This window comes from Protomyctophum bolini (assembly GCF_963924005.1).
Source record: "Protomyctophum bolini genome assembly, chromosome: 7".
Lineage (NCBI taxonomy): Eukaryota > Metazoa > Chordata > Actinopteri > Myctophiformes > Myctophidae > Protomyctophum > Protomyctophum bolini.
The window spans coordinates 35781742-35809103 of NC_137868.1; the positions used below are offsets into that span (position 1 = coordinate 35781742).

Consider the following 27362-nt stretch of genomic DNA (forward strand, 5'->3'; position numbering starts at 1 on the left):
AGCCTGCATGTTATTTGACCCTCCTGCAGGCTGCCACAATGGCACTGCTTACTCACAGTCTCTGGAATGTTTTGGCAGGGTGTCCTTCACAGCTGTCACCTAGACAGTGATCAGTGGTGATAATGAGGTGTTTGTTTTATTTCTCTACCTGAGCATAGCCCCTCCCAGAATGGATGGCCCTCTTCCAGTCCTTGATAGTGTCTATCCCTGCCAGTACAGGTGAACAAACTGCGTGGGGTTGATAAGCTGCTCATTGTAGAGGAAGAATAGAGAAGCACATGGATAAATAGTGCAACGGAGCAGCTACACACTCTGCTCCAGATAAATACCAAAGCTTCTAACAGCTCTGGTGAATCCACTCAGTCAACGGTGTGGAGATGAATGTGAATGATAATCACCTGGTTGGGTGAGAGAGGTTTATAGTTATGCTACAGAGACATTCTGAATGTGCAACTGGGTCTCTGAATAAATTGGTTTATTGCCAATGAATATATTAATGAATGAATCCCCAGTGAATATGGATATTAGGGCTGTCCTGGACTAAAGCAATTCTTAGACGTCTAACGGTCATTGGAATTTCTTGAACATATTAATATTTTGGTAGGCCTATATAATACCAAATGCTGTATGTGTGCTCAGTAAAACAAATCTATGTTTTATGGAGTGTACACATACAGCATTTGTCAACACTGTTGCGGATGTTCCTTTCTTCTCCTTGATGTTTGCTTTGATGCCTTGACATTCAGCACCTAAAGAGCCTAAATACAGGCAAAAGATGTGCACACAATCTTCTCTGTAAACAATGCCATAACACTGCTGCCGAGCAGTGATGCACTTGCAACACCCAGGTCCACTGTCATACCTATATTGTATTATATATATACCTGTGCGAACTTGCGTTCAGAAGGTAAGGGCACTTCCGGGTTGCACCATTGAAATCCACACCACTCAAGAGTGCGTGGGTGAAGTTTCAAGGCAATCCGACAAGCAGCAAGAAAAATGTGATCTATTCTAGACAGTCGATCCCATCCCCATAATTTGTAGGTCTAATTCCATCGACAGTCCCATCCCCATTAGGCCCATTTGTAGATCTAATTGCATTGACAGTCACATACCCATGATTTGTAGGTCTAATTCCATCAACAGTCCCATGCCATTATCTGTAGATCTAATTTCATCAACAGTCCCATCCTGTTCACATGATTTGTAGATCAGATGGGAAATATGTATGACGCCTTATTCAGCATTCTCAATAAAACATGAGACAATGCATCTGAGCATTTTGGAGTGCCGCTTTTTCCACTGGTTTATGAGTTAAGTTATATTTAAAGTTGAGCATCCACTGCCTTAAACAAGGGCAGTTTCTTTCTTTACATGCATGACCCTATGTCCTCTGTACATTTAATTTGGGTCCAAATGAAATATTTGTATAACATTTTTGGTCCTGCCCCAACATTCTTCAGGCGCACATGAGGCTGAGAGGTGGCACATGTTTCGGAGGGGTTCTGCTCTGTTGGAGAAATGTGACGTCAGCCTAATTTTATATTAGAGGTTTTCCAACAAAGATTCATATTTTATTGTAATTATGTACCAAACCCATTTCAATAACACAACTACACTGATAACAATACATTTTATTTCTATGCATTTTTCAAAACACAAAGTTCTTCATCTTCATACATAAGCAGACACACAGACACATTAGACATTAGACCAGGGATACTCAAATAGATTTACCTGTGGGCCACATTACAAAAATGGCAAGGGGCCAGGGGCCAGTAGATAAAATTACGACATTAATGATACTTGATAACTTCTCTCTTTCAATTGCTTTATTTTCGCAAAATGTATCAAAGTACAATGTGCATGCACACAATATGTAAATAAATAAATGTGTTACATTTTCTTGCATAAACACAAAGAGCTGTTTCCATAACTGCACAAATTATTGCACATAACATGAGTAGCTGTTATAATAACATAATAACATAACATGAGTAGCTCTTTGCCTGCCTGCCTGTCTGTCTGTCTGTCCATGAGTAGTTATTTGTCTGTCTGTCAATGAGTAGCTGTCTTACTGTCTGCCTGTCTATGAGTAGCTGTCTGCCTGCCTGTCTATGAGTAGCTGTCTGTCTGCCTGCCTGCCTGTCCAATTGTCCATGAGTAGCTGTCTGTCTGCCTGCCTGCCTAATTGTCCATGAGTAGCTGTCTGTCTGCCTGTCTATGAGTAGCTGTCTGCCTGCCTGCCTAATTGTCCATGAGTAGCTGTCTGTCTTCCTGTCTATGAGTAGCTGTCTGCCTTCCTGCCTGTCCAATTGTCCATGAGTAGCTGTCTGTCTGTCTATGAGTAGCTGTCTGCCTGCCTGCCCAATTGTCTATGAGTAGCTGTCTGTCTGTCTATGAGTAGCTGTCTGCCTTCCTGCCTGTCCAATTGTCCATGAGTAGCTGTCTGTCTGTCTATGAGTAGCTGTCTGCCTTCCTGCCTGTCCAATTGTCCATGAGTAGCTGTCTGCCTGCCTGTCCAATTCTCCATGAGTAGCTGTCTGTCTGCCTGTCTATGAGTAGCTGTCTGACTGCCTGCCTGTCCAATTCTCCATGAGTAGCTGTCTGTCTGTCTGCCTGTCTATGAGTAGCTGTCTGCCTGCCTGCCAGCCAGCAAGTTGGTTAACAGAAAATAAATTGTTATGGCTGAGTAAAATAAAATACAATAAACACAATTTGCCTGAAAATAGATTACCCATATGACCTTTTTCATGAAAAAAAATGAGTAGTGATATGGCTGACTGAGTAAAATAAAACAATCTACCTGAAAATAGATAGCTATAAGTGAAGAGCAATTTCCGCAATTACCATTTCCGCAATTTCCATTTCCGCAATTTCCGCAATTTCCATTTCCGCATTTCCGCAATTTCCATTTCCACCATTTCCGCAATTTCCGCAATTTCCATTTCCGCAATTTCCGCAATTTCCATTTACATTTCCAACTATTAATGGCAGCTGGGTTTCATCATTCAAATAAAATAGAATTCTGTCCGTTTAGCTATAAAATTATGTCAGGGAATATGGATACACAGTATATGTCTTTCATTTGCATTGCATCTCCCCCTTATTTTCGTTCGAGTAATAGTACAACTCTAATAGTATTACTTATAATAATGTAATTAAAGATAACTTCATTCAGATTTATTTATTTTTATTTCATTTTCCAGATTCTTTTTTTAAGATTTTCATTGGTGGGCCAGTCATAATGGTCCCGCGGGCCTGATGTGGCCCGCGGGCCTGAGGTTGAGTATCACTGCATTAGACCACGCATGCACGCACACACGCACGCACGCATGCACACGCGCACGCGCACACACACACACACACACACACACACACACACACTCATCTATATATGAATACAAAATTGTACGATAAAAAAAAGAATATTTTTCAAGTCTGACCTATAGCCTTCTGACCAGGTTAGATATAAATATACAGTAAATGTAGGCATACGTACCTGTATAATGTACAATCTACCACCAATAATATGGGAATACATCTATCATGTACTGTATATACGTATGTAGAGAATATCAACAGTGAATAATAATGAAAGGCTGACATATGTACTTGTAGTGTCAGCCAGCTACACAGTGGCAATATGGATAACTATGTACAGTGAATATAAGAAATATTCAATCAGAGACATATTTACAACAGTTAAAGGACCACTTCACCCATTTTCAACCATACATTCATAGAATTGTCCTCACTAATGCTGTACACAAATGACAAATGAGGCGCAGAGTGAGTACCTGAAATATGGCATCTTAGGTCCAATTGTATCAAGACAAGCTTCAAAGTGTGTGAAGTGCTCCTTTAACCTAAGCAGGCATCTCATTATGACACGTCAGTAGTTCATGAGCAAATGTTCCAGAATAAAGCAGGAGTCATTAATCCAAAACCAGAACACAGCATAAGGGGGCTTGGTGGAGCTTCATGGCCAACGGCACACAAAGGACTGACCAAGTCACTCAGTCTTGTGTCGATAAATGATGAATCATCATACAGGGGTGGGAGGGGTTCATCAGGGTAACTTGAGGTGAAAGAGGCCTTGCTGTGCCTTCTTCACCACAGGGCCTGTGTGCTCGTCCCAGGAGTTGTCCTCGGTGATGCGGGCGCAGAGGAAGCTGCTGACTCAGCTGACCGGGTGATGTAGATGGAGTCCAGCTTCTCTCCTATCTTCCTGCAGTCCATGGTTAGTGGACTACATCAAGAGAACAAAACAGAAGTACCCATGTTTGAGCAACTGAGAAGCTCTCCTGGTAGTAAAATATATTTACATAGATTGTGCATTGCATTCATTCACCCATTTACACACACACACACACACACACACACACACGTCCATACACCGATGGCAGAGGAAACCATGCAATTAGGGGTTCAGTGTCTTGCTCAAGGACACTTCAAAACTAACTCTGGGGGAGCACGGAATCGAACTGGGAACCTTCTGGTTGCCATGCGGCCACTCTACCCACCTCCATCCCTCTAATGAAAAAACATGCTTCTCACCCTCCTCAAACTGACGTGTGTCCCTCTGAATCACTCCAGAGAACATGCAGACATAATGTCTGCTGTGTTATTTGATCTATGCTATGTTTTATGTTTCTTTCCGTTAAGCACTTTGTGACCCTGTTCATAAAAGGTGCTATACAAATAAAGCTTTATATATACAGTAGGCTACGTAACACCAAGTCCTAATTGAACTCAGTAAGTAATGCAGTCCTAAAGTTCATTAACAAGTGTGGACTTTACTTACTGTTTTCTTTTATTTACAGTAGAGAATAATCCACTCATGGAGAGCCACCGAGAACGAGCTCCATGCACGCTCCTGCAGTGCAGGCAGCATGGCCACTGAGAGTCCCAGACACAATCCACAGCCCACAGTAAACATGTTGCTAGCTCCCTTCAAAGCAGTCCAAGTACTCCAGGATGAAGTCGTAGCAAAATCGGTACTGGTCCTGAGGAAGAGAATCAAACAATAAAGATTGTACTATATAGTCGGAAAGCTGTGATTCAGGGTTTCAAGCAAACACAGTCTGTTAGATGTTGAAATCTGTGAGGGGTCTAGACCTTTGGCAGTGTGCAATATCGTTTTTTATTAAAGATAATTAACAGGCTTTTTGCTCATTCATTTATGGCCAAATCTGTGCCTGGCCAGACACATTTTCTTTACATCTGGAACACCTCCTAGTGGTGTATTTGAATGAAAGCCACCTCTTACCAGAGACTCCAGCATGTTGGGTTTGGAGTTGCGTAGTGTCTTGACAGCATAGAATATGTCCACCATGTTCTGGTACTGGATCATCTCCAGCAGAATGGTGCAGGCACAGAAGGTCCCACTGCGGCCACTGCCGTTTCTGTGGGCAACAACACAATGGTCACAGGTCAGTTTGTCCATTTGCATGTTGACAATGCCATGGTGCACAATTATGCCATGGTGCACATGTGGTTACATGAGCCACTTTCTTTCATCCTTAACCAAATGAAATTAATCTGATTCATATAAATGAGCTCTGATTTAAACATCTGATTCATGTCCCCTTTACTCCACATCGACTGTTTCTGGCAACTTTATCAGTATATATTTAATATTGGTCGAACCTGCCCATGCAGCGTCAGTTGGAACCAGTAAATTGCTGTGCCCAGCAATTTGTTGCTTAGAGCCCTTTTCAAGGTGACAGTGACAACATCATTTTGAGCATATAGGATATCATCTAACCAAAACACTCACAGGACAATCATGACGACATGAGAGATTGGAAAATAATCATCAACATTTTTCTTTCCCATCATTCTATGACATACAGTATTCTGTTGAAACAGGCTTTGAGAGATCAGCAAATGTTCACTTCGTGTTGATCTAGTGCTCCCTAGATGAACACAAAGTGGCTAAATAGATGGAACACAAGTATTAAAAATCCATATCGCAGGAGTGAACGCTCAATAGGTACAATGTGCAACAACAATAATGCTAAACAACCATAACAACGGAAACAATATAAGAGCCATTTCATATCAGTAGGAGGTACAGTAGAGCCTGGTTCGAACCCCAGCTGTAATGTATACAGTAGAGTATGGATTTATCACAAACACAGTAACAACCGAGAATCACCCTCATGTTTTTTCACATGTTTCCAGGAATGAAATCAACACATTGTTGAAGTTCAGTGATCAATAATAACCATGCTTGTGTCTCCAATTGATACTGGTTCATATGGACACACTGTGTCTTCATAGAGAAATGGTCAAAGAGGAAACGCTACAAGCAAGTGAAAAGTGAGAAACGGCCACATTATGCGACATCCTGCCAGAGGTATTGTCCAGGTTATCGTAAATGAAAGGCCATAATCAATAAACTACTGCCACACTTCCTCTCTCCAGAGGTGAAGTCACAGAAGGGCATGGCAGACCCAGCAGCCAATAGCAGCAATATTAAGAGCATCAATCGTCCTCAGTGCTTTGGCAGTGTAGGATTCACTGTGTCCAGAACCAAGGCTTTCTGTATGAAGACATCATTGATTTCATCTCCATAATCTCTGTCCCGGTTGTCGCGGCTAACGCCATGTGACAGTGCTGAGTGATGCTGGCAGACCAATTCTGCAGCATCTATTCATATTCATCAGGGGGCTCTGCTCCAACCGGGGAGCTTATGACAACAAGACAGTAAAGAGTAAGACACGCACGCACGCATCACACATGGCACACACGCACACACACACACACACACACACACACACACACACACACACACACACACACACACACACACACACACACACACACACACACACAGAGCCTCCAAAGGGCTCAACGGTGACACCTGTGCCCCCCTCAGCTTTCACAACATCCATGTTCATTTTGCAGCCAAGTTGGGGTCCTTTCTCTTGATCCATAGCCAGCTGCTGCTTCGTTCGGCAGCCTCTGACAGCGACCTGACGGCTTTGAGGAACGCCTGTCCTCGCACTCCCATCCCCTCAAGAAGCTTGGTTGTGGACGTGGCAACAAATCCTCTACACCCGACCTCAACCGGAAGCACCTGGGCACGCCAGCCGCGTTGTTCTGCCTCGGCTGCTATTTCAGAGTACTTCAGTTGTTTGCGTTCGTATGCTTCACCAACTGCAGCTTCCCATGGTACAGTTAGTTCAACAATGTAAACAGACTTCTGGGAGGTTGATCACGAGGTTAGTTGTATAATGATCTCAGGCGGGAAGACGAGTTTCTTGTCTAGATCAACCAGCATCCTCCAGTCTCAGGCAGAGTCTAGGATGGTTGTTTCTACTCTTGCAGATGGCTTTGCTGGGTGTTGTCCTGCTCTTACAAAAGGGGTGGTGTTTGAGTGTCTGGGCATTTGTGGAGGGAGGGCATTGTTGATAGCTCTCCTTCCTTCCAGGGTGATCGCCAGTTGTCTTAGTCATATACTTAATCAGTGTTATATAAGTGGATTATAATGCATTGTAAGTATGTTTATAATGCATTATAATGTTTTGATACATTATAAGAACGTTATAATACATTATACAAATGTTTATAATGCATTGTAAGAGTGTTTGTAATGCATCACAGACACCAGGTGACTCACAGGCAGTGGACAACGGTGCGTCCCTCTCCACACTCCCTCTGCCACTTGTGCACTTGAGCCAGCAGGTTGAGGAAGGCCTTCTTGGAGTCGGGCACGTCACGGTACGCTGACCAGCGCTGGAACTGGAACTGGCACACGACCAGCTGGCCCTCCTGGAGCTGAGGAAGACAACACAGCTCATAAACAATAGCTGTGTGTGTGTGTGTGTGTGTGTGTGTGTGTGTGTGTGTGTGTGTGTGTGTGTGTGTGTGTGTGTGTGTACGCCTGGATGCCTACACAAGATGTAGTTGTTTGCATTCCAGTGTCTCTGCATCCGTCAGCATGCAGCTGCAAGTGCGTGCTGGGTAGACAAGTTTCTGTATGTGCCATTTAACACTTGTGTGTGTGTGTGTGTGTGTGTGTGTGTGTGTGTGTGTGTGTGTGTGTGTGTGTGCGTGTCGTGTGTGTGTGTGTGTGAGAGAGAGAGAGAGAGAGAGAGAGAGTGCACAGAATAAAGCTACATCATCTTAGTGTGTGTGTGTGTGTGTGTGTGTGTGTGTGTGTGTGTGTGTGTGTGTGTGTGTGTGTGTGTGTGTGTGTGTGTGTGTGTGCGTGCGTGCGTGCACTGTCAGCAGTGTGACTCTTAGATTTATGGGTGTATTGCTGGGCAGGGGGCTGAGAGGTCCCGGTGTGCTCATACATAGCCACGCCCCCGGTGAACGTCAGCTCACACTTAAGGAGCGGTGGAACGTCGTTAGTCATGTATAAACTGGGCTGTAAAGACACCTGACGACACACAGAGGAATGTGAGCTACTGTACAGGTGTGTATTTTACACCTCCATATAATGCTTACCATGCATTCCTCTTTTATTTGTACGATTTCATCACACACACAGGAAAACATGTGCTAGATATATATATATATATATATATATATATAGAGAGAGAGAGAGAGAGAGAGAGCGCAGAATAAAGCTACATCATCTTACTGTGTGTGGGTGGATGTGTGTGTGTGTGTGTGTGTGTGTGTGTGTGTGTGTGTGTGTGTGTGTGTGTGTGCCTGTGCCAGTTTAAGGAGAATGCCAAGGCCAGCTGGCAGGGGAGCTGAGGATGCTAGTCACAGTCAGCACAGGAGGGAGGGCTGTGGGTACCGCTGCCACCCTGCACTGGCATTCCTAAAGCACTCCACGGTGATCCCATATGCTGGCGCTTCTTGCGTTCTTGTGCAAATTCATATTATATTAAATGCATGGGAAAAATCACAAAACCAACCTTTTTTTAAGGCAAGAGACAATGAGCACCTTTGAGGGTACATACGCATGCCACGCGCACACAAGTGTTTCTCCAACGAGAGGACAAACTGGACACTTCCATTTAGCATTCTTGCAGTGCCCCGTTTTTTGTTCAATTTTCCTCACGCCAGGTACTTCATTTAATTTAAATGTCCGTTATGGTTTTATGAACAAAAACAGCAGAGCCTCTGGGAAATAACTCCTCTGCTGAGAAATATGGTCTGCATTCCAATCAGAGCCCCTCTTTAGTATGCCAATGGACGCATGAAAGGCAGGGAAGACGCCCACTGAAGGTAATGACGGGAGGAAATTGAAAAAAGGGGGTGAGACTGACCTTTACTGCATGCATGTCAATGTGCTTCTCTACTGTGTTTTCCCACAGTACGGGGAGTGGCTATGGTGTACATCTTCACCCTTATAGGTGGATTTATGGAAATCCCAGCAGAGCTGGTTCAATTTCCTGGCCTGGTGAATTCAAATATGTCCTTTGCAGCATGTATAATAGGGAGCTATGAATAAATTGTTTAGGGTTCTGCCGACCTGCCCTGCGCAAGTCTTCAGGCTACAGTTTTGCAGTGTATTTATTTGACAACTTCCCTGACACTGCCACTGGCGGGACGCAACACCGGAGTGAGTAGTGCCGTGTGCATAAGAAAGTAGCTAGAAGGACAGAGACAGAGTATGGGGGCACTGAGGCACGCTGTGTGTTGTAGCATGATAGCAAGTGAAGCCTACAGACAAAGAAGGCTCTTCGTTTGGAACTTGCTGGAGCGACCCAAATGCTGGCTGCCGTAAAGTCAGAAGCTCTTGAAGCGCGCATTTGTTACTCATCACCTGAGAGCACACAGCCCAGAAGTGCGTCCAGCCTTCAAAAGTGCACAACAACACCGACTTGCAGGTTTCACATGAAAATGGTACACAGTACATTTGTCAACATCATGATTGCACAGCAACATCCTGAATGTCAGTTTGACTCTGACACCTGCCCCACACAGATTTCTTTGGAATTCAGCTTTACAGAATACTGAGAGATGTGAGGCTCTTCAGTCCTTTTTGTCGATAAGGTTTCCAGCATAAGAGTCCAAATCATGCCATCTCGGTGTACACTAACACACAGTGTAGTGTGTGTGTGTGTATAAAACCTTTACCCGGTGTGCCAGCAGATTTACTGAGAATGATTAATGGCATGAAATTCTCCTCTCCTTTAGAAATGTTACTCACAAGATTTTGAAAAGAGCTTTCTGCATTTTAATCTTAGCAATATGTAATGACATCTTTATCTTCAGGAGTAATTCCTCCAACTACTGAAGAAATATATCATGTCATTGACATCATCAACAATGTTTAGACCCATATCTAAATTAGCCTTTCTTGCCAAAGTACTAGAGAAAATGCCAGGTATTTTCTTTTATGATTGTCCCTTGATTCTTTGAAAAGTTTCAGTCAAACTCATCACGGTTCAGAGCCTGCACTTCTAAGTTTGAAGTTCTCAAATTCTGCCCGAACCTGACCCTATCTGACCTGACGTTTTCGGGCTGGACCGAGCCCAAAATGTATGCTAATGAATTAGTCGTGCCATGCCAGCCTCGGCTTCTGTGAAGAAAAAATATATATATATCTACTAGCGGCCTTTTCGCGCAGACGAAATGAAAGCCTGGGTATCGAGGCTACTAGCGGCCTAATGGTAAGGCAGACGAAGATGGAAGTAGGTGTCTTGGATGAAATGGAAGTGGGTGTCTCATGCAGCTCAATGTGAACTATACTAAGTTATCTAATTTGTCTAATTCCTAGCCCATGTTATTAAAGAAAAACAGGTGACAATGGCCAAAACTCATTCGAAAACCGGTGCTCGAAAATCAGCGATCGAAAGTCAAAAGGCTGGGGCGGTGGCGGTGGATTGCTCTTCACCGCGGCTCGTGACGTCATGTTGTAGTTTGGTGGTCACCCCACCACTGAAAATCCAGACTATGAATGAGCCTTAACAGCTGATCATGACATATAATAATTGATCGTGTAAAAAACTGTGTAGGTGAATGGGATCGTGCTAGACTGGTTTATGTCTTACCTGAGTGGCAGAACTTTCTCTGTATCAGTTGGGAATATTTATTCCAGCTATCGATTTAATTTGTGATTTAATTAAATTAAATAATTTTTTTGAATATTGAATCTTGGAGGTATGAAGTGCCACCGAATGTAATGGAAAGACTGAACCCTGAGCTGAAACATTTTGAACAACTCACCCTCGTGACATTCTTGACCCGAAACAGACGAGTGATGACATCCTCGTCCGCTGACATGGACAGAAACTCCACTTCCATGGGTCCATACTGCTGTAAGCCAGGCTCCGGCCAGTACTGGACACACGGCTAGAGAGAGAGAGAGATATGATTGAACTGTACTAGAAGATAACACATACACCCATCTATTGCCAGGAATTGCAGTAGACAAGCAGAAAAAGAAAATGTTGATATTCGGGCCAACAGTTTCTTACAAATTTCTTGTGGAGGAAGCTACATGTCCTACATCTTTAGGTCCCTTCATTTAAATAATGTGCTGGCCGGACCAGTTCTGTATGCATGAACGTGCATTAAAGTCCATGTGCGTTTTTTCCAAAACAGCTCTTACGCTTATCTCAAGAACGCACGCAGAGGATGTGTGTACGGTAAGTGTGTTTGTGTGTGTGAGTTATGAGTGGTTTTAGAATGATGCACACAGGTGCATTTTCTAAATGTGTGGCTGGTGAGACATTAGGATACAACAACACACAGAAGTGTGTGTGGGGAGGAATTAATTGGCATAACGATTAAAAATAAAAGTGGTAAGAATCACAAAACACCAAGAGTGTCATCACAAGTGCACATGTCTTCTTTAAGTGTTTAAGCGAGGAAGCGAGGAGATTTGATAAGTGGTTGATTACACATTCTGCTGGTTTTAATGCTCATGAGTGCAAGGTTTGCTTTTGCACAGACATTTAAAAAACTGGTGGTAATTACTGATACTGATGGGTGTTGAAAAGGAGGCAATTAATACCTAATCAAAACATAGACTATTAATTCAGTCACCCAATAATTAGTCTCAGAAATCAAAGACAACTATGAACCTTCCACACCATGTGCCATGGGCCAGTTGCATAAGTAGTTACAGCCTTAGTAAACCAGACATGCACCTTACCAGAGCACATTTCAATTCAGGCCATTTGTTTTAAGGAATATCAAGTTAAGCTCAGAGGGACAGACACAGACTGTAGCTTCCCAGGTGAGAAGGATTTGATGTTAGGCCAGAAAAGGCATGTATAGCTCCAGAGGCCAGCATGTTCTGAGCCTTTGATGTATGTAAATCTGGCCCTGAGACGTTCCTAGAAACTCCAAACACTGACACCAGGGGAGAGATTTGCCAGGGGCACCCTAACAAATACAGAGAAACAAATATACCGGTATCCATATTACGACTTCACAACAGGATTTTGCAATACGTGACTAATTATCGTCGAAAACATGAATTTTGTTTCCTGTTAATTTCTGCTGCAGAGCCAATCAAATGAAGCTATATGGTACACTGGTCAGCTTTGATGGAGCGTGTTCGTAATTTGTAATGTTGTGTTAGTACAGTAACATGTCACTGCTTGTACCTGTAAACCATATTTCAATATTATGCCCAATGGTGGACTTGTCTAGAAAGTGTTTTAAAGCTGGATAATTTGATCGATTCCAAAAACAATAATTGATTAATACTGAAATATGTCTGTATCTAATGTCTGTCATCTTTTGGATTTGTTGTTTGTTTGTTGCTATTTTGTTGTTCTTGTAATCAGGGAGTCAGAGAGTTTGCACATGTTAAAGTCAACTAGGTGCAAATTTCCATTGACAGCCCATACATCCAAACAGAAAATGCCTATCTGATTGTATTAAACAACATCAAAGTCACCAACAGTCACCAACAGTACCAGCTGTACGAAAAGCTTGAATTATCCTCTTTCTATCTGTAAAGTGTTCATAAAACTCCACTGTAGACATGTAGAAGTGTTGGAGCTTGGAAGTGCTTGTTGGATATCACTCACCACCTGTTTTGAATTTGCACATAATGCAGGAGGCAGCAGGACATTGCTTTACTGAAAACGAGCGCTTCCAAACTCTGATGGCAAGATGGCCGTGGTCTGCAAACGGTCAATTATCCTTCCCTGACTAAATTAAGGTGAAATGTGATCACAACAAGAGAGCTCACCCAGGCTGAGTTGGACTGGTTGAGTTGGTTCAACATGACCACCGAGGTGCAGCCGTAGTCAAACACCAGCCTCCAGAAGTCGGCCGTGGTGCCGGCGAGCGGGTGAGGCGTCACGATGAAGGCGGCGGGCCGGTGGAAGCTGTCGGTGAGCGCCGCGTTGATGTAGTTGTTGCTCTCGCCTTCAGTGGTGACCAGGAAGGCCAGCGCGCGGTCGGGAGGCAACACGTCCATGCTGCGGTTCTTCTCCCGGTTCCTGGGCAGCAGCGCAATGCTGCACTCTTCAACGTCCAGGTGAGGCGTCACCGAGTTCAGAGTCTGGGGTAAATGAGGAGAGAAAACAAGAACTAAAGTAAAAGTGGGTGAGGAGGAGGAAGACAAGAGGAGAGAGGAGGGTGAGGAGAGGACACCATCTGTAGGCTTTTAAATACTTAGGCCAAATAAACAACCCTAGTTCATTTTGTCACAACAGGATTCTCTAATAAGTGACTAGAATTATTAGTCCTATCTTTGAGATTTGGGGGGCGGCCATACTGTAGCTTAGTGGTTTGAGAAGCGCAGCAGAGATGCGTTCAGCAGCGCTAATGTCAGACGGGTGAATTTACAAAGACAAAATAAGCACACGTGACCTCTGTCTTTATGAAGAACAAACAGTCTGTAATCAGAGAAGCTTTTTTTCTCCTGAGACTGAGCAATAAATCTGGCATAAGATGAGAACATAATATGGAATTAAAATTCCACTGTTACTTTGAAATGCAAAACCCTGGATCAATGTGGCTGCTGTTGTTCTGTGTATCTAGCCTGGATGGATAAAGTGTTGAGATTGCATTGCAGAGGGCAGACAGCGTAGGGGCAGAAGGTTTTGAGGTGATGCTAAGGTGCTGCTCTCTTTTTTGCACTAGGTATGTTGGCGTGTGTGTTATTTAGATAGTCACTGTGCACCTCTATTGTCTTGTATTGTAATGTATTGTATTCATGAATGCTGCAGTGCAGGTCTTTTGTGTCCAAGACAAATTTCTCCCTCGGGAGACAAAATAAAGTAACCTTGAACCTTGAATATATGAATATAATATTCTCCAAACGGCACATAATGAAGCATCATTATTGTATAAAAAAGGATGCCTCTGGTTATGTGATGTCATCACCCCTCTATATTCCCTCTGTGCAAAACATCCACATCCATACAGTACATCGATTCTACAGTATTCTTTATGATTTATGATTTGATTTACTTCCACACAGTTTGCCGGTAATTGGCTTCAAATATGGATGTGTTTTTTTTACTTACAACAACAAAAAACAGCATATTATATATCACGAACGCAAAATCCAATCAACCCCAAATACATGTTGAGGGGACTCTATAGAGTGTACCCCCAAAATATATTAGCTTTCACCCATTGGAGGCGCTACAACTGTGGAAAAGTTGCATTGTATGGCATTTTGGTGTGGTTGCATGGAGGTGTTGTTCTGACCTGAGTTGAAATAATAATAATGTTTTAGGGTTATAGATTAATTGTGCATGTGTTAGTGTTACAGATATGTTGCATATGTATTTAATGTGTTCTGACCTGGAACTCTTCTCGTAGCTGGGATGAGTTGCTCTGGGAGTCCACGCGCAGCATGTCCTTGTAGGTGAGGGCGAACTCGTTGACCAGGATGGACGTCTCTCCACACAGACAGGCCTCCAGGATGGCATCATGGATGAAGATGTACTGCTCCTGCAGGTCATCAACAACAGCACAGTGAACATGGAGAGGAAATTAACTGAGTGTCTTACTCTGTGTACAGCCTGAGTTATACTCTGTAGTCCAACAGTATCACCTCTGTAAAACTGTCAACACTGCAAACTACATGGAAGACAGACACATAAAACAAGAGCAGAAGCAAAAAACTAGATACGTAAACAATGAATAATCAAAGTAAGGTGATGAATGGTGGAAAATGTATCTTAATGTACTCAGATCTTTTCCCCAGAGGAATGTCTTTGCGTTGCTGAGTTATGACCCGTGGAATTTCGCCTGAGTTGGTGTATGAGGCAAGGTGAATTGTGCGCATTCACGATGCCCAGTTCGCCTCATTTATCTTTGCTTGTCTTTGCATTGACTTTGCATCTCGCTGCAGGGAAAATATCATTGCCCCCCGTATGAACGCACCTTTAGATCCCTAGGAGTCAATAGACAGTCAGTACGAGCAGCTGAATGTACCTCTGTGTAGATCATGTTGATGTGAATAGACTATAGCAGCTGAATATACCTCTGTGTAGATCATGTTGATGTTGTGAATAGACTCTATAGCAGCTGAATATACCTCTGTGTGGATCATGTTGATGTGAATAGACTCTATAGCAGCTGAATGTACCTCTGTCTGAATCATGTTGATGTGAATAGACTCTATAGCAGCTGAATGTACCTCTGTCTGGATCATGTTGATGTGAATAGACTCTATAGCAGCTGAATGTACCTCTGTCTGGATCATGTTGATGTGAATAGACTCTATAGCAGCTGAATGTACCTCTGTCTGGATCATGTTGATGTGAATAGACTCTATAGCAGCTGAATGTACTGTACCTCTGTCTGGATCAGGTTGATGTGAATAGACTCTATGCAGCTGAATGTACCTCTGTCTGGATCATGTTGATGTGAATAGACTCTATAGCAGCTGAATATACCTCTGTCTGGATCATGTTGATGTGAATAGACTCTATAGCAGCTGAATGTACCTCTGTCTGGATCATGTTGATGTAAATAGACTCTATAGCAGCTGAATGTACCTCTGTCTGGATCATGTTGATGTGAATAGACTCTATAGCAGCTGAATGTACCTCTGTCTGGATCATGTTGATGTGAATAGACTCTATAGCAGCTGAATGTACCTCTGTCTGGATCATGTTGATGTGAATAGACTCTATAGCAGCTGAATGTACCTCTGTCTGGATCATGTTGATGTGAATAGACTATAGCAGCTGAATGTACCTCTGTCTGGATCATGTTGATGTGAATAGACTATAGCAGCTGAATGTACCTCTGTCTGGATCATGTTGATGTGAATAGACTCTATAGCAGCTGAATATACCTCTGTCTGGATCATGTTGATGTAAATAGACTCTATAGCAGCTGAATGTACCTCTGTCTGGATCATGTTGATGTGAATAGACTCTATAGCAGCTGAATGTACCTCTGTCTGGATCATGTTGATGTGAATAGACTCTATAGCAGCTGAATGTACCTCTGTCTGGATCATGTTGATGTGAATAGACTCTATAGCAGCTGAATGTACCTCTGTCTGGATCATGTTGATGTGAATAGACTATAGCAGCTGAATGTACCTCTGTCTGGATCATGTTGATGTGAATAGACTATAGCAGCTGAATGTACCTCTGTCTGGATCATGTTGATGTGAATAGACTATAGCAGCTGAATGTACCTCTGTCTGGATCATGTTGATGCGTCGGGAGCACAGAGTTTTCACACAGTTGTAAATGTCCACCACGCCTTCACATTCAGCCATGTCCAACATGACGTCCAGCACGATGTAGCAACCGGTACGACCTGCCCCCACACTGACACACACACAGACACACGCACACGCACACACACACACACACACACACACACACACACACACACACACACACGTTTAGTTTTACTCATCAGAAATGTGTGACCTGTTAGTAACACAAGTAAGATGCGCAGACTCGGGAAGCGAACGCAGCTCATACATTTCATACATTGTGTGTGTGTGTGTGTGTGTGTGTGTGTGTGTGTGTGTGTGTGTGTGTGTGTGTGTGTGTGTGTGTGTGTGCGTGGGTGTGTTTTTTGTGTGATACAGCTGTGCCCTCTGTGACACACAGACAGACAGTTCTGCAGAACTGTTCTCAGACAGTAATCGCTCATTGCGTTTGCAATCACTCAGGTGATAATTTATATTAACGTATAGGTGATTTTCATACAATAATGAGTGTATGTAGTAATAATAATAATAATAATAATACAGCATATATCATTAGGTATAAATCAGAGATGCTCAAAAGTCTTTGTCAAGTCAAGTCAAGTCGGAGGTCACTGTGTGTGCGACTTATTTAGGAGTTCCCATCTCTGGTAAAGTTTGGGGCGGGCAGGAAGTGATGTAATGTCTGTTCTAACTGTTCTAACAGTGAACGTCCACAGGGCAGTACGTGTCATGAGATGCTAACCTGCAGTGAACGACCACAGGACCAGCATCGGGAGGCGTGGAGGCTTTGACTCTCCGTATAAAGGCCAGCAGGCCTGTGGCGTGAAAGGGCACCCCGTGCTCTGGCCACGAGGTGAAGTGGAACTGACGCACTTCATGCTTGGCTGAGTAGCCTCTCTGTCAAAACACACAAAGACAACAGGAATTAGCATTACATTGAGTTTAGCCTCATAGCGTTTGCTCATGCCAGTTTACGTTCTCATTGAGTCATTTTGACAAAGCTTGTAACTCAGTATTTAAAATGAGTAAGTCATGCTTGAGAAAGTTGAATCATTATCATAATATCATTATTTTATGATATTATGTCATATTTTGAGAAGTTTCTCAATATGATGTCTTAAGGTCCTTTCAGACAGGGAGCGAGTGACGCAGGTGTTATCACCGACAGGTCTGCTCCAGGTCTGCTCATGAGGGATGTGTATTGTAAAAGAAAAGGTCACCACAATCCAGGTCTAGTCGCCCGCGGGCGTGTGCCCGAAACTAGCATGTGTGTGACAATTTCACATTTTCCCCCTTGAAAATACGCTTGCATAATCGGCCCTCAACTTCTCTGCAGGTAACGAAAATGAATACACGCCTCTCATTGAAAAATAATTACTAGGTACGTCAGTCGCTCCCCGTCTGAAAAGGCCTTTAGAGGTGTTATTGTTTGTTCATCACAACTGGTGGAAAGAGATGCTTTGGACGAATAGTATAGATGTTTGGTTTCCCAGGCAGCAGACCCAGCTTCAACACAGACAGTCATTTACCACTCTGAGTGTACATTAAATGTCAAAGTGGATGCAACGCAAAGGTTTGAGGAAGAGAGAAATAAAAAAACTAAAGTGACTAGTGAGGGAGAGGGGCGAAAACAAACTGTCAGCATCTGCCATATTTCTGCTGATTTGAATAACCAGCAGCATGCACCCAGTGAGAGCAGCTGTGATGGAATGATGCTAATAGAGTGTTTGTGGCACTGTCACTACAGAGTGACTCTGAGCCATTTCAAAGAACAGCAGCATGAAGGAGCCCTTTGGGAGACTGCAGGATGGGGACACTGGGAACAAACCAGTAGCACTGGAGCAGCTGCTCTCTCCAGCTATATTGGAGATGGAAGTGTTTTTAAGCAGCTACTCATGCTAATTCCTCTCAATGATGATTTATCCAGAGAGGCCCACGTTCTCATCGGTAATAAGTCCTGTCAGATTTTAAGCTGTTCTATAAATAGACCAAGTCACCCTGAGCGGCAAGGACGGAGTTCTCCGTTCAATCATCTAGTAACGCCCAGCGCTCAGGACGGAGATTGAGAAAAAGGACAGAGATTATTGATATCAAAAACCGATCGCATCGCTCCACAGGCTGGGAGCGTCTGTTGCGCAACATTCAATGTTAATTCCCGGTGGGACGTCATCGAAAATGCCCCCCCATTTTAGCAGACGAGACCGAAAATCTTAAAATGTGAATAACTCTTGATCTAAGTCCTCAACCTATGTACTGCAACAGAGAAATATTACTTACTTTCAGGAATGGCAAAATGACAAAAGGAAATAAATAGATTTATAAGGGTTCAAACCTGAATGGCTGAAACTGTGCTTTATATTACTTTTATAACTGTTTGTCTATGCCAGTTCATTGTTTTTTTCTCCTTCTTGTCAGACGGTACATGGCAGAGACGTGTCTTTTTCACCATTGATTGAAAGTTGTGTCATTCTAATTAAAGGTCAAAACTTTCACAAAGTCACAACTCCCACGCTGCAAGTCTAGTTTCTATGAAACCTGCCACAAAACATCCATAATATATCCTCACTCTACAATAACTACTAAAGTCTGGCTCAATTCTCGAACACTCTCTTTGTCCTTGCTGCTGCAGTGCAGGTAAAGCTGCCAGACATCTTAATGGAGGCAGCAGGTACGTAGGAGGTAACCACCCGCTGTGTGTAAGTGCCTACCATACTGCGAGGGCTGCACCTACAGTCCGTCGTCTCATTATTGAGTGCCAGTAACACAGCAAGGCAGAGAATCAGAGACCTTGCAGGACATTTTAGTCAACTCAAGGACCAAGTGAAGTAAATTATTTCCTTCTCTATTGCAGTTGATGACAGCAATGATGTGATTAAAATTGTTAATTCTATGGAGCCATTGGACCATTGCCAATTAAATGATATTTTGTCTGGCACAGCCTAGCCTCGGAAACCCAGACGTTTTATTTAAGGCACAGCCAACCTTGCCACACTGAAGTAGCTGTGCTCAAATGTTATTTCCAATTAGACTAAGAGAAATTGGACAATTCATGAACAAAAAGGGAAGCCTGGGGCAGAGCTGACCCAGACAGTCCTGAGAATGAGTCACTGAGCATCATGAAGGTACTGAAAGAGCCACCCACCTCAAACATCAGAAACATTATGAAAATTACAAATGCTATGCTCCAGCTACTGAGGAGAACCAAGCAGAACAGAGACATTTTGATGACCAGTTTTGGGGACAGAGGTTTTTCCATTTAAATGTAGGATTAGCTAATAGTCATACAGTACTTATGGTGTGCTGATTTGTATTAATAATTGTATTTAGATAACCTGTCTCTAGTAACGTTTTTAAATTACATTCTCGTTCCTCTGCTACACACACTGCCCAGTTAGTCACGTACTCTGTGCTCTCTATATGCATGAATACAATTATATACCAAACAGCTTAAGGATTTCACTTCAAATGTTCTATTGAATAGCTGGGGAGATTCGGGTTGACTTACCCTCTCCAAGGTAAAGGTACGGACTGTATATTCAGCCAGCGTCTCCGTCTTCAGTAGTGTGATCTGGATGTCACCGTACATCTCACTGTCATCTGGCCAGTATTTACAGCATTTCACCTGTTTAGACAAAGTATTACAGAACATTCTAACCATGCTGTAAATTACCCACTGGGCACTGTACAGTTACAACACATTACAATTGGCTATGGCTAGCTTGTCATTTATGGCTTTGATGGACAGGGGGACAAAGGAGTGCTTCAGCTTGCACGGAATTCGTGAAAAAAGGTGTTTAAAAGGCAATTTCACAGAAGTAAACACATGAATGATTGTACAGAAAACAGCCTTTGAAAGTGCTTCATCTTCTGGTGGAAAGCACACGTCAGAACAGCTGAAACAGATCTGAGTGCAGTGTAAAATGCTGTTGGAGGGGCAGCAAAACAACAAGTTTCCCTGCTGGTGATTTTTCATCCCAGAGGGCAAAGTAAAGCGGTCCCATAATGACATGGAGAACAGGAGCGCTGCAATGTGTTCCACTCACCTCACACACGAAGCACCTGGTGTTTTTCATTCAGGGGAAATGTTTTTTTTATTAAAGTCCAGCTCCTATTTGTTTTGTTTGTTCAGAGAGGTTGTGCCAATTGGATACAGAGCTGGTGTGCGTAAAATGGTGTCATTTTAACCATCCACCTGGATAATGTGTTTCTATAGGGGGAAAGATGATGCGACTTTTACGTTTGAATGTTAGGCTTGTTTATGTGTGACAGATAATGACTGCTATAGTCAGGCTGTCTGTGGTCATTCTGTGCTAGTAATGCTCTGTGTCACTCCCTGTTTGTTTCTTCTCACATTTTTCACTCTCCACTATACAGTAGGCTACAATCCGAATAAAGACAGAAAAGCCCAAACAATATCTTTAAAAAATAAAAAGCTCTGTGTAGCTGCAGTGTAGCTGCTATTACAACCGTTGAAATCTCAACATGATACATGATATAGATAGATAGAATACTTTATTGGCAGTTTAAGAAAATTACAGAAAATGACATCATTTAAAAAAAAACGCCAAATGGACTTAGACACAAAAAAGCCTTCGCTTGTTTCCATTGTGGTCCACTTTGTAATATGAAACTATACACATACATACTGTACACAGTGTACAGACAAAACAACCATGGAACATATAATAAATAATCCTTATATATAAGGCTGGGAGCTATATACATAGGACAAGAGGTACCCTGAGAGAATAGTCCTGAGCATGGGAGATGGGCTATCCAGGGTCGGAAGCTAACTATGACCAGTGAGTGTGTAGATGGAGCCATGATTTCAGGTCTTACCTAAATATTGCAATAGAATTTAGGGATTTCAGGGCTGGAGGGAGTGCATTCCACAGAGTAGTGGCTGCGTAGAAAAAAGCATTTTTTCCCATGAGTGTCCTGAAACTGGGAGGAACTAGATCATAAGGACTTCCTCTGGTTGAGTACCTGTGAGCATCCCTCACTCTGGGCAGGTAGCCCATCAGGTACTCTGGAACAGAGGCACCTAGGATCTTGAAGACCAGACACAATGAGAGCTGAGATACTCTCTCCTCCACCCTTAGCCATCCCAGGCTACTAAAGTGGGCAGAGGTAAGATGAGACCTGGGGTTCAATTTTAGCAGTAACCTCACAAGCTTGTTTTGGGAGGTCTGCAGCTTTGTTTTCAAAAACGTGGAGATACCTCTGTACCATGAAGCACACGCATAGTCAAAGTGGCACTGGATGAGGGCACCGGCCAAGGTCATGATACGTAGCTTGCAGAGTTAGTTCAGTCAGATATACTCAAGGGGTTAATTTGCTGCATTACTACGTGGGTGTACTGTATACAGTGTTTGCAAGACAAGGCTGTATAATTGTGCCGAGCAGGGTATGTAGCAGAGCCGAACGCCAAGATAAAATATTATATGCGCACTTGTATTCTCATTATATAATAAATATTTGTTCAATCTATTTGTTAAATATATTTATGAAGATCTTCCAGTACTTTTCAGTGCACCACGGCATAACAAGTGCTACAGTAGCTGTGTATTAAAGTCATGTATTGTGAGATGTAAATTACACAATGATTACTACTTCTCAAATACAGAATGTACTTACTGTTAGAATCTTGTTATCGCCTGGCTGTGTACTTGAACGTGAGACACGTACAGTGTACTTGATATGTATTGTGTACTGACTGATCTGTAGCATACTTTATAGTTAGGCTACGAGAGACATCTCAGACAGCAAGGTCAGCCTTGCTGCAGTTAGCGGTTATTATGTCTTATATCTTGTTGTCACGTCATTTGGGATCCAGCACTATATACGTTCCTGTGTGTGTAATAAACTCTGTGAACCTTTGGTGTGATATGTCTCGTGTCGCGTTATTGTTCTCCCGGGCCCGCCGCCACAGTCGCCGTACCGAAGGAATACTTCAACCGGATTATCACACACCACCCAGCCTGCACACACTACCTGTCTGTCAAACCAGACGAGGGTCCAGTACTTAGAGTTTACAATACTTCCAATGATGTAACACTTCAAATGGAGCATAAACATAACACTAAGCGTACTGCCCAGATAGCATCAGTCTGCGTAAGGCATGCTGCTGAGTTGCTATATTCCACTCATCTCTGAAGTAGGGTGGCCAGACGTCCGGTTTCACGCCGGACAGTCCGGTTTTAGACCCACCTGTCCTCCTCCCACCTCAACCTCTGGCCGGACACATAATTGTCCGGTTTTTTGTGATATACAGTGCTTGTGCCATAACTGTCATTTACGTCGTCTGCCTGGGTATTAAAATCTCTGCAGCGCTGCTCAGCTCCGAAGCGAGTGGAGACGTTCGGAGTGTTGCCATGTCCGCTTAATTATAAGCGACTTTGGGCTTGTTTTATATAATAGGCTACTAAGCCTAGTCAGGCTTATTTTGGGCTTGTTTTCATAGACATGGTTGCTTGGTTCTCTTCCAAAACCTGGCAACACTGCCAGTGGGATGGTCGGTTTGAGCTCTCACAATCAATTTAGTATAGTTAATGCAGAGATAAATAAACCAAATATGCCGAAATGAAAAACTACATTTAATGAGCAATATGGAGCTCGACATCATAAAGAAAGGGAGGCTAAAGCACTGTGAACATACATATAGGCTACTGGCTTCATTCTATTTCTATGTCCTATACACCGATGACCATAAGACTGTATAAAAAACCCCACAAGAAAGAGATTAAACATAAAACATACCGGTATCTAAACATGAAATGAAATAAATTGATTATAAAATGAATGGCCTTTGTGGTACCCTATAGCCTAATTTAAAAATGTTAATTTAATTAGCAAATATATGTTCTCTGTGGACATAATGCTGGAGAGGATGGTGGTGAAAATCAGGTGCAATAGTAGTAGTAATAATATTAATATCTGGGGGGGGGGGGGTGCGAGCCCCGCAAAAAGTGTCCTCCTTTCTGAGGTCTTGCAGGTGGCCACCCTACTCTGAAGTGATAATATGCCCTAATATACGATATAATACACTAATGGCTATAACTGCTGCCATTAGGAAATACATAGTGTCTGTGTACAAATGAGTTGTACTTAACTGTAACTCATTTATCACCAGCAGCGGGAAGACAGGGCAAGCTGTCCTTCTCCCACATAGAGGTCTGTTAATGACGGGATTTATCCATATAAATAATTGATCATTTCAGTAGCAAGAGCATCAAAATGTCTTCTAAATCTAGTCAACCAGGCCTGCAGTAGTCTATGCACTGGACATAATTTGCAGACATTATTTAAATAAACTAGAGGAAATGACAAAGGGAGAAATCAACTTTTAACGACCCGTCAACAACCCAACAGGAGTTTTAATGTTGCACGGTAAGACTACGGTCATTAGTATCATTGCCATCACCTGGGTGGGTCAATCGTGTAAGTCGACGTTAAGCCGTGTATATGTTCAACAACACAGCCATGCAAAATAACATCGACAGCTATAAGGTGGCGAAAGCTTGACCTGCATAGCAACAGTTGCTAAACTATTTGGATTGGCATTGGACAATCGCTTTTTGGGGTGGGATAGCGAAGGGCTAATATCACCTTTTGATGCCTATTTTCATATGTACGGTACCTCCCCGCAGATGACGCCTTATCACGCCTTTCTTAATATCAATTGATTACGGTGAACAATTGTGTCCTATATATGAGCTCATAACACTGAGGAAAAGAAAAACCCAAACATAAAAAATAAATAAAAATAACGGAAATGGAAAATCCGCTGGCTTATGCTGTCTATGGGGAGATTCTTCTTTTTGGCCAAAAACAACCTTGATTTGTGGCTAATTATCTCTAAACGATAGTATCTCGCTTACAAAAAGTATGCTTTGGGTGGATTAAATGACTCTCCACATCTACATAGCAGATTTTTACTTCCTGACTGGCAGTTTCCAGCCAAATCGGCTTTCAAACTAAAGGTACTCGCGCTGAAAATGCATGTGTGGCGCTCTGAGCCCTCCACCAGATGCACGCTGCACTAAGGCCACTGCAGAGTGACGTTGGTGAATAAAGAATGTAAAGCTAACAGCAGCTCCGTCTAAAGGGAACAGTGATGTCACTCACCCTGCCGACCTCCACCAACTTGGTGATCATGACGATGCTGAAGCAGTTCTCCTGCCACACCATCCTCCAGAAATCCAACACCGTCTCCTGCTTGGGGCCTTGTGGAGGGAAGCAGAAACAGCCCCATCAGAGCTGCACTCTCAATGAAAATCACTTGTTGCTGGTGCTGTTGTGTGTGGCCACCAGAGCATGACCGGCTATTATTGCTTTTTTATTGACTTTTTCTTCTTGGTGTGTGTGGTGTTGGCCTGTCGCGTGTCCCCCCACTGTGGTACGTGCATGTGCACATCTTGTTACCGGGCCGAACCGGGATGTTTTCCAAATCGCCCAAATCACTGAATGCTCCTTTAATAAAAATAAACATTCTCCAAGAATGGGATCAGAGTCAGACACAAAAATGAGTCTGGCTCTATAGCATCATCATGACCCGAGTGACCGTGGTCAGATGACAGGATCTGTGAAGATTGTACCATCAATGCACTGCATGAATGTGAGACATCAAAATTAATTGGAATAAAAACAAATGTAGCCTATGTATCGGGTCTGGATCGCATCTCGGTGAACTCTTGCAGTGTTTGATCCTTTCTCTGTGAAAACCACAAAATAATGACAGCCGATTTGTGACAGCCGTATTGTGAAATAATATGTAATAAGCCTCCATCAGTCAATTTCATGTGGATATACCACTGGAATAATGAGCACCGAGGGAAACCATGCTCACAAGGAGCTCCTATACAGTAACTCATATCTCTCTTTCTGTCTGTCTGTCTGTCTGTCTGTCTCTCTCTCCCTCCTAGCAGGGAGAGTTTATGAAAGATAATCGTTTGAGCAGCCCTTCAGCAACGTTTTGGCTGCAGACCCTGGCTTTGTGATTTGCAGAGAGGGAACTGAAGACTTATTTTATTCCACATGAAATTCCTGGACTCCTCACATCACAATTGGTTGAGGAGCTATAATGAATGTGATTAATTATTCATCTCTTCTTCATGATTAATTCAGTGACATCAATCACACAGCTGCCACTGGGTGGTGGTCACACATGCCATCACCTTTAGATTTGCAGGACGTGCGCTTTGGCTCAGGATGGAGAGCCAACAGATTTCTGATTTATTACTCACTTACAAAATCAAAAACTCTCACTCTCAAAGCTTGAAAAATCTAAGACGCACTTAAAGAGGCGCACGCACGCACAGTCACACTCACACACTCACACTCACACTCACACTCACACACACACACACACACACACACACACACACACACACACACACACACACACACACACACACACACACACACACACACACACACACACACACACACACACACACACGCCTTGCAGGGATACTCACCCTGAGTGGCGATGAAGTGGTTGGATCGATGGTAGCCCTGCAAAAGAGAAGAGGAATGAGGTGCTGAGTAAGACCATGTGATCGTGGCTCACAGCTGGAAGGGAGATCATGTCTGGACAGCCGTCTGCTCTCCTCTGGCTCCCCGTCCTCTAATGACCCACTACATACTTTAATGTCGTCTTTCTCCACAGCCACCATATTAACTTTACTCTGTATATGCAGTTCATTCCTCAGTATTCATATAATCAAAGGAAACCAAATGCCCTGGTTGGTGCTGAATGAGCCAATAAGCAGGCAATTATATAATAATATGCCCACATGTTTATTTTAATACAGTATGGATTTTTAGCTGCGTGTACATAATTCAAGATAGCGAGAAGAAAAAGAAGCCCTATCTATTCATAAAAAATGGCTGATTCTTCACAAAGCGTCAGTAACCAATAAAGAAATATAAAATAGATTTGTATTAAAGCCACAACTGCAAACTAACAGCTTACGGCCTTTTCTTTCATAGACTCAAACAATTATTTGCCGACAACAGCACCAAAAGGTCTGTCTAATAGGTTTCACATGAAAGCTATCATGGTCTAAATGAACTCGGTTCTTTATTCTTGTCTCCACCAGGCCGAAGGTATGGGGAGAGAGTATGTTTTGCACTCCATGTGTCCGTCCGTCCGTCCGTCTGTGAACAGCTAATCTCCATCACCGTTAACCCGGTTGATGCCTGTTATAGCGCCACCAGGAGGCTGACTTTTGAAGAAAATAAATCATATTACTCCTCCAGATTCTGTCCAAAAATCCCACAAATCGTTACACACCATCTCTATAGTCATGTGTTCAAGATGGATCTGTCTCATATTCCATATTCCATCCTAATAGGCTAACATTGGCTTTCAAAGTTTGCAGGATTGGCCCTCTTGAAACAAAAGCAAAAGCGAAGCATTCTGAGATCTTTCATATATCAAAGGAGAGGACAGCCTTTGATATAGATGTCAGATCTGTCCTCATGGTGAACACAGGATGTTCATGTGGAATGAGAGGGCACCACATGCAGCCTCGAGGGCAAAAAGGCAACAAGAGCACCTGTGAGAATGTGAGTCATGGACAGTTTGTTACACACTAAACCACAACTCCCAAGTCTTCCTCCTGAAAACAACACACTTCTTCTCTGACTTTGCAATATGAGCTCAACAGTCGTTCCAAAGATTTGGTACAATTGATTTGGAATCATTCCCAGGAGATTCTTTTTGAGAGGACATTCAGGAATGCCAACATCATGAACCAGCTTCATGCCAGGGAGGCCTCATCAA

At 43.0% G+C, this 27362-nt stretch overlaps 1 protein-coding gene across 1 annotated transcript in view; it reads right to left on the bottom strand.

Moving 5' to 3' along the window:
- Positions 1 to 3286: 3286 nt before the first annotated feature.
- Positions 3287 to 27362, bottom strand: part of LOC308318998 (receptor-type tyrosine-protein phosphatase U-like) — a 148395-nt gene continuing 124319 nt past the window's right edge. The window contains exons 19-30 of the mRNA XM_080768773.1: positions 26053 to 26089; positions 24701 to 24798; positions 20079 to 20195; positions 17316 to 17470; positions 16547 to 16682; positions 14692 to 14841; positions 13124 to 13438; positions 11143 to 11268; positions 7631 to 7788; positions 5273 to 5408; positions 4808 to 5009; positions 3287 to 4252 (exon numbers count right to left, since the gene is read on the bottom strand). Coding sequence (XP_080624899.1) covers positions 4947 to 5009; positions 5273 to 5408; positions 7631 to 7788; positions 11143 to 11268; positions 13124 to 13438; positions 14692 to 14841; positions 16547 to 16682; positions 17316 to 17470; positions 20079 to 20195; positions 24701 to 24798; positions 26053 to 26089 — 1491 coding nt within the window. The 3' untranslated portion in view covers positions 3287 to 4252; positions 4808 to 4946. The remainder of the gene's footprint in view (positions 4253 to 4807; positions 5010 to 5272; positions 5409 to 7630; positions 7789 to 11142; positions 11269 to 13123; positions 13439 to 14691; positions 14842 to 16546; positions 16683 to 17315; positions 17471 to 20078; positions 20196 to 24700; positions 24799 to 26052; positions 26090 to 27362) is intronic.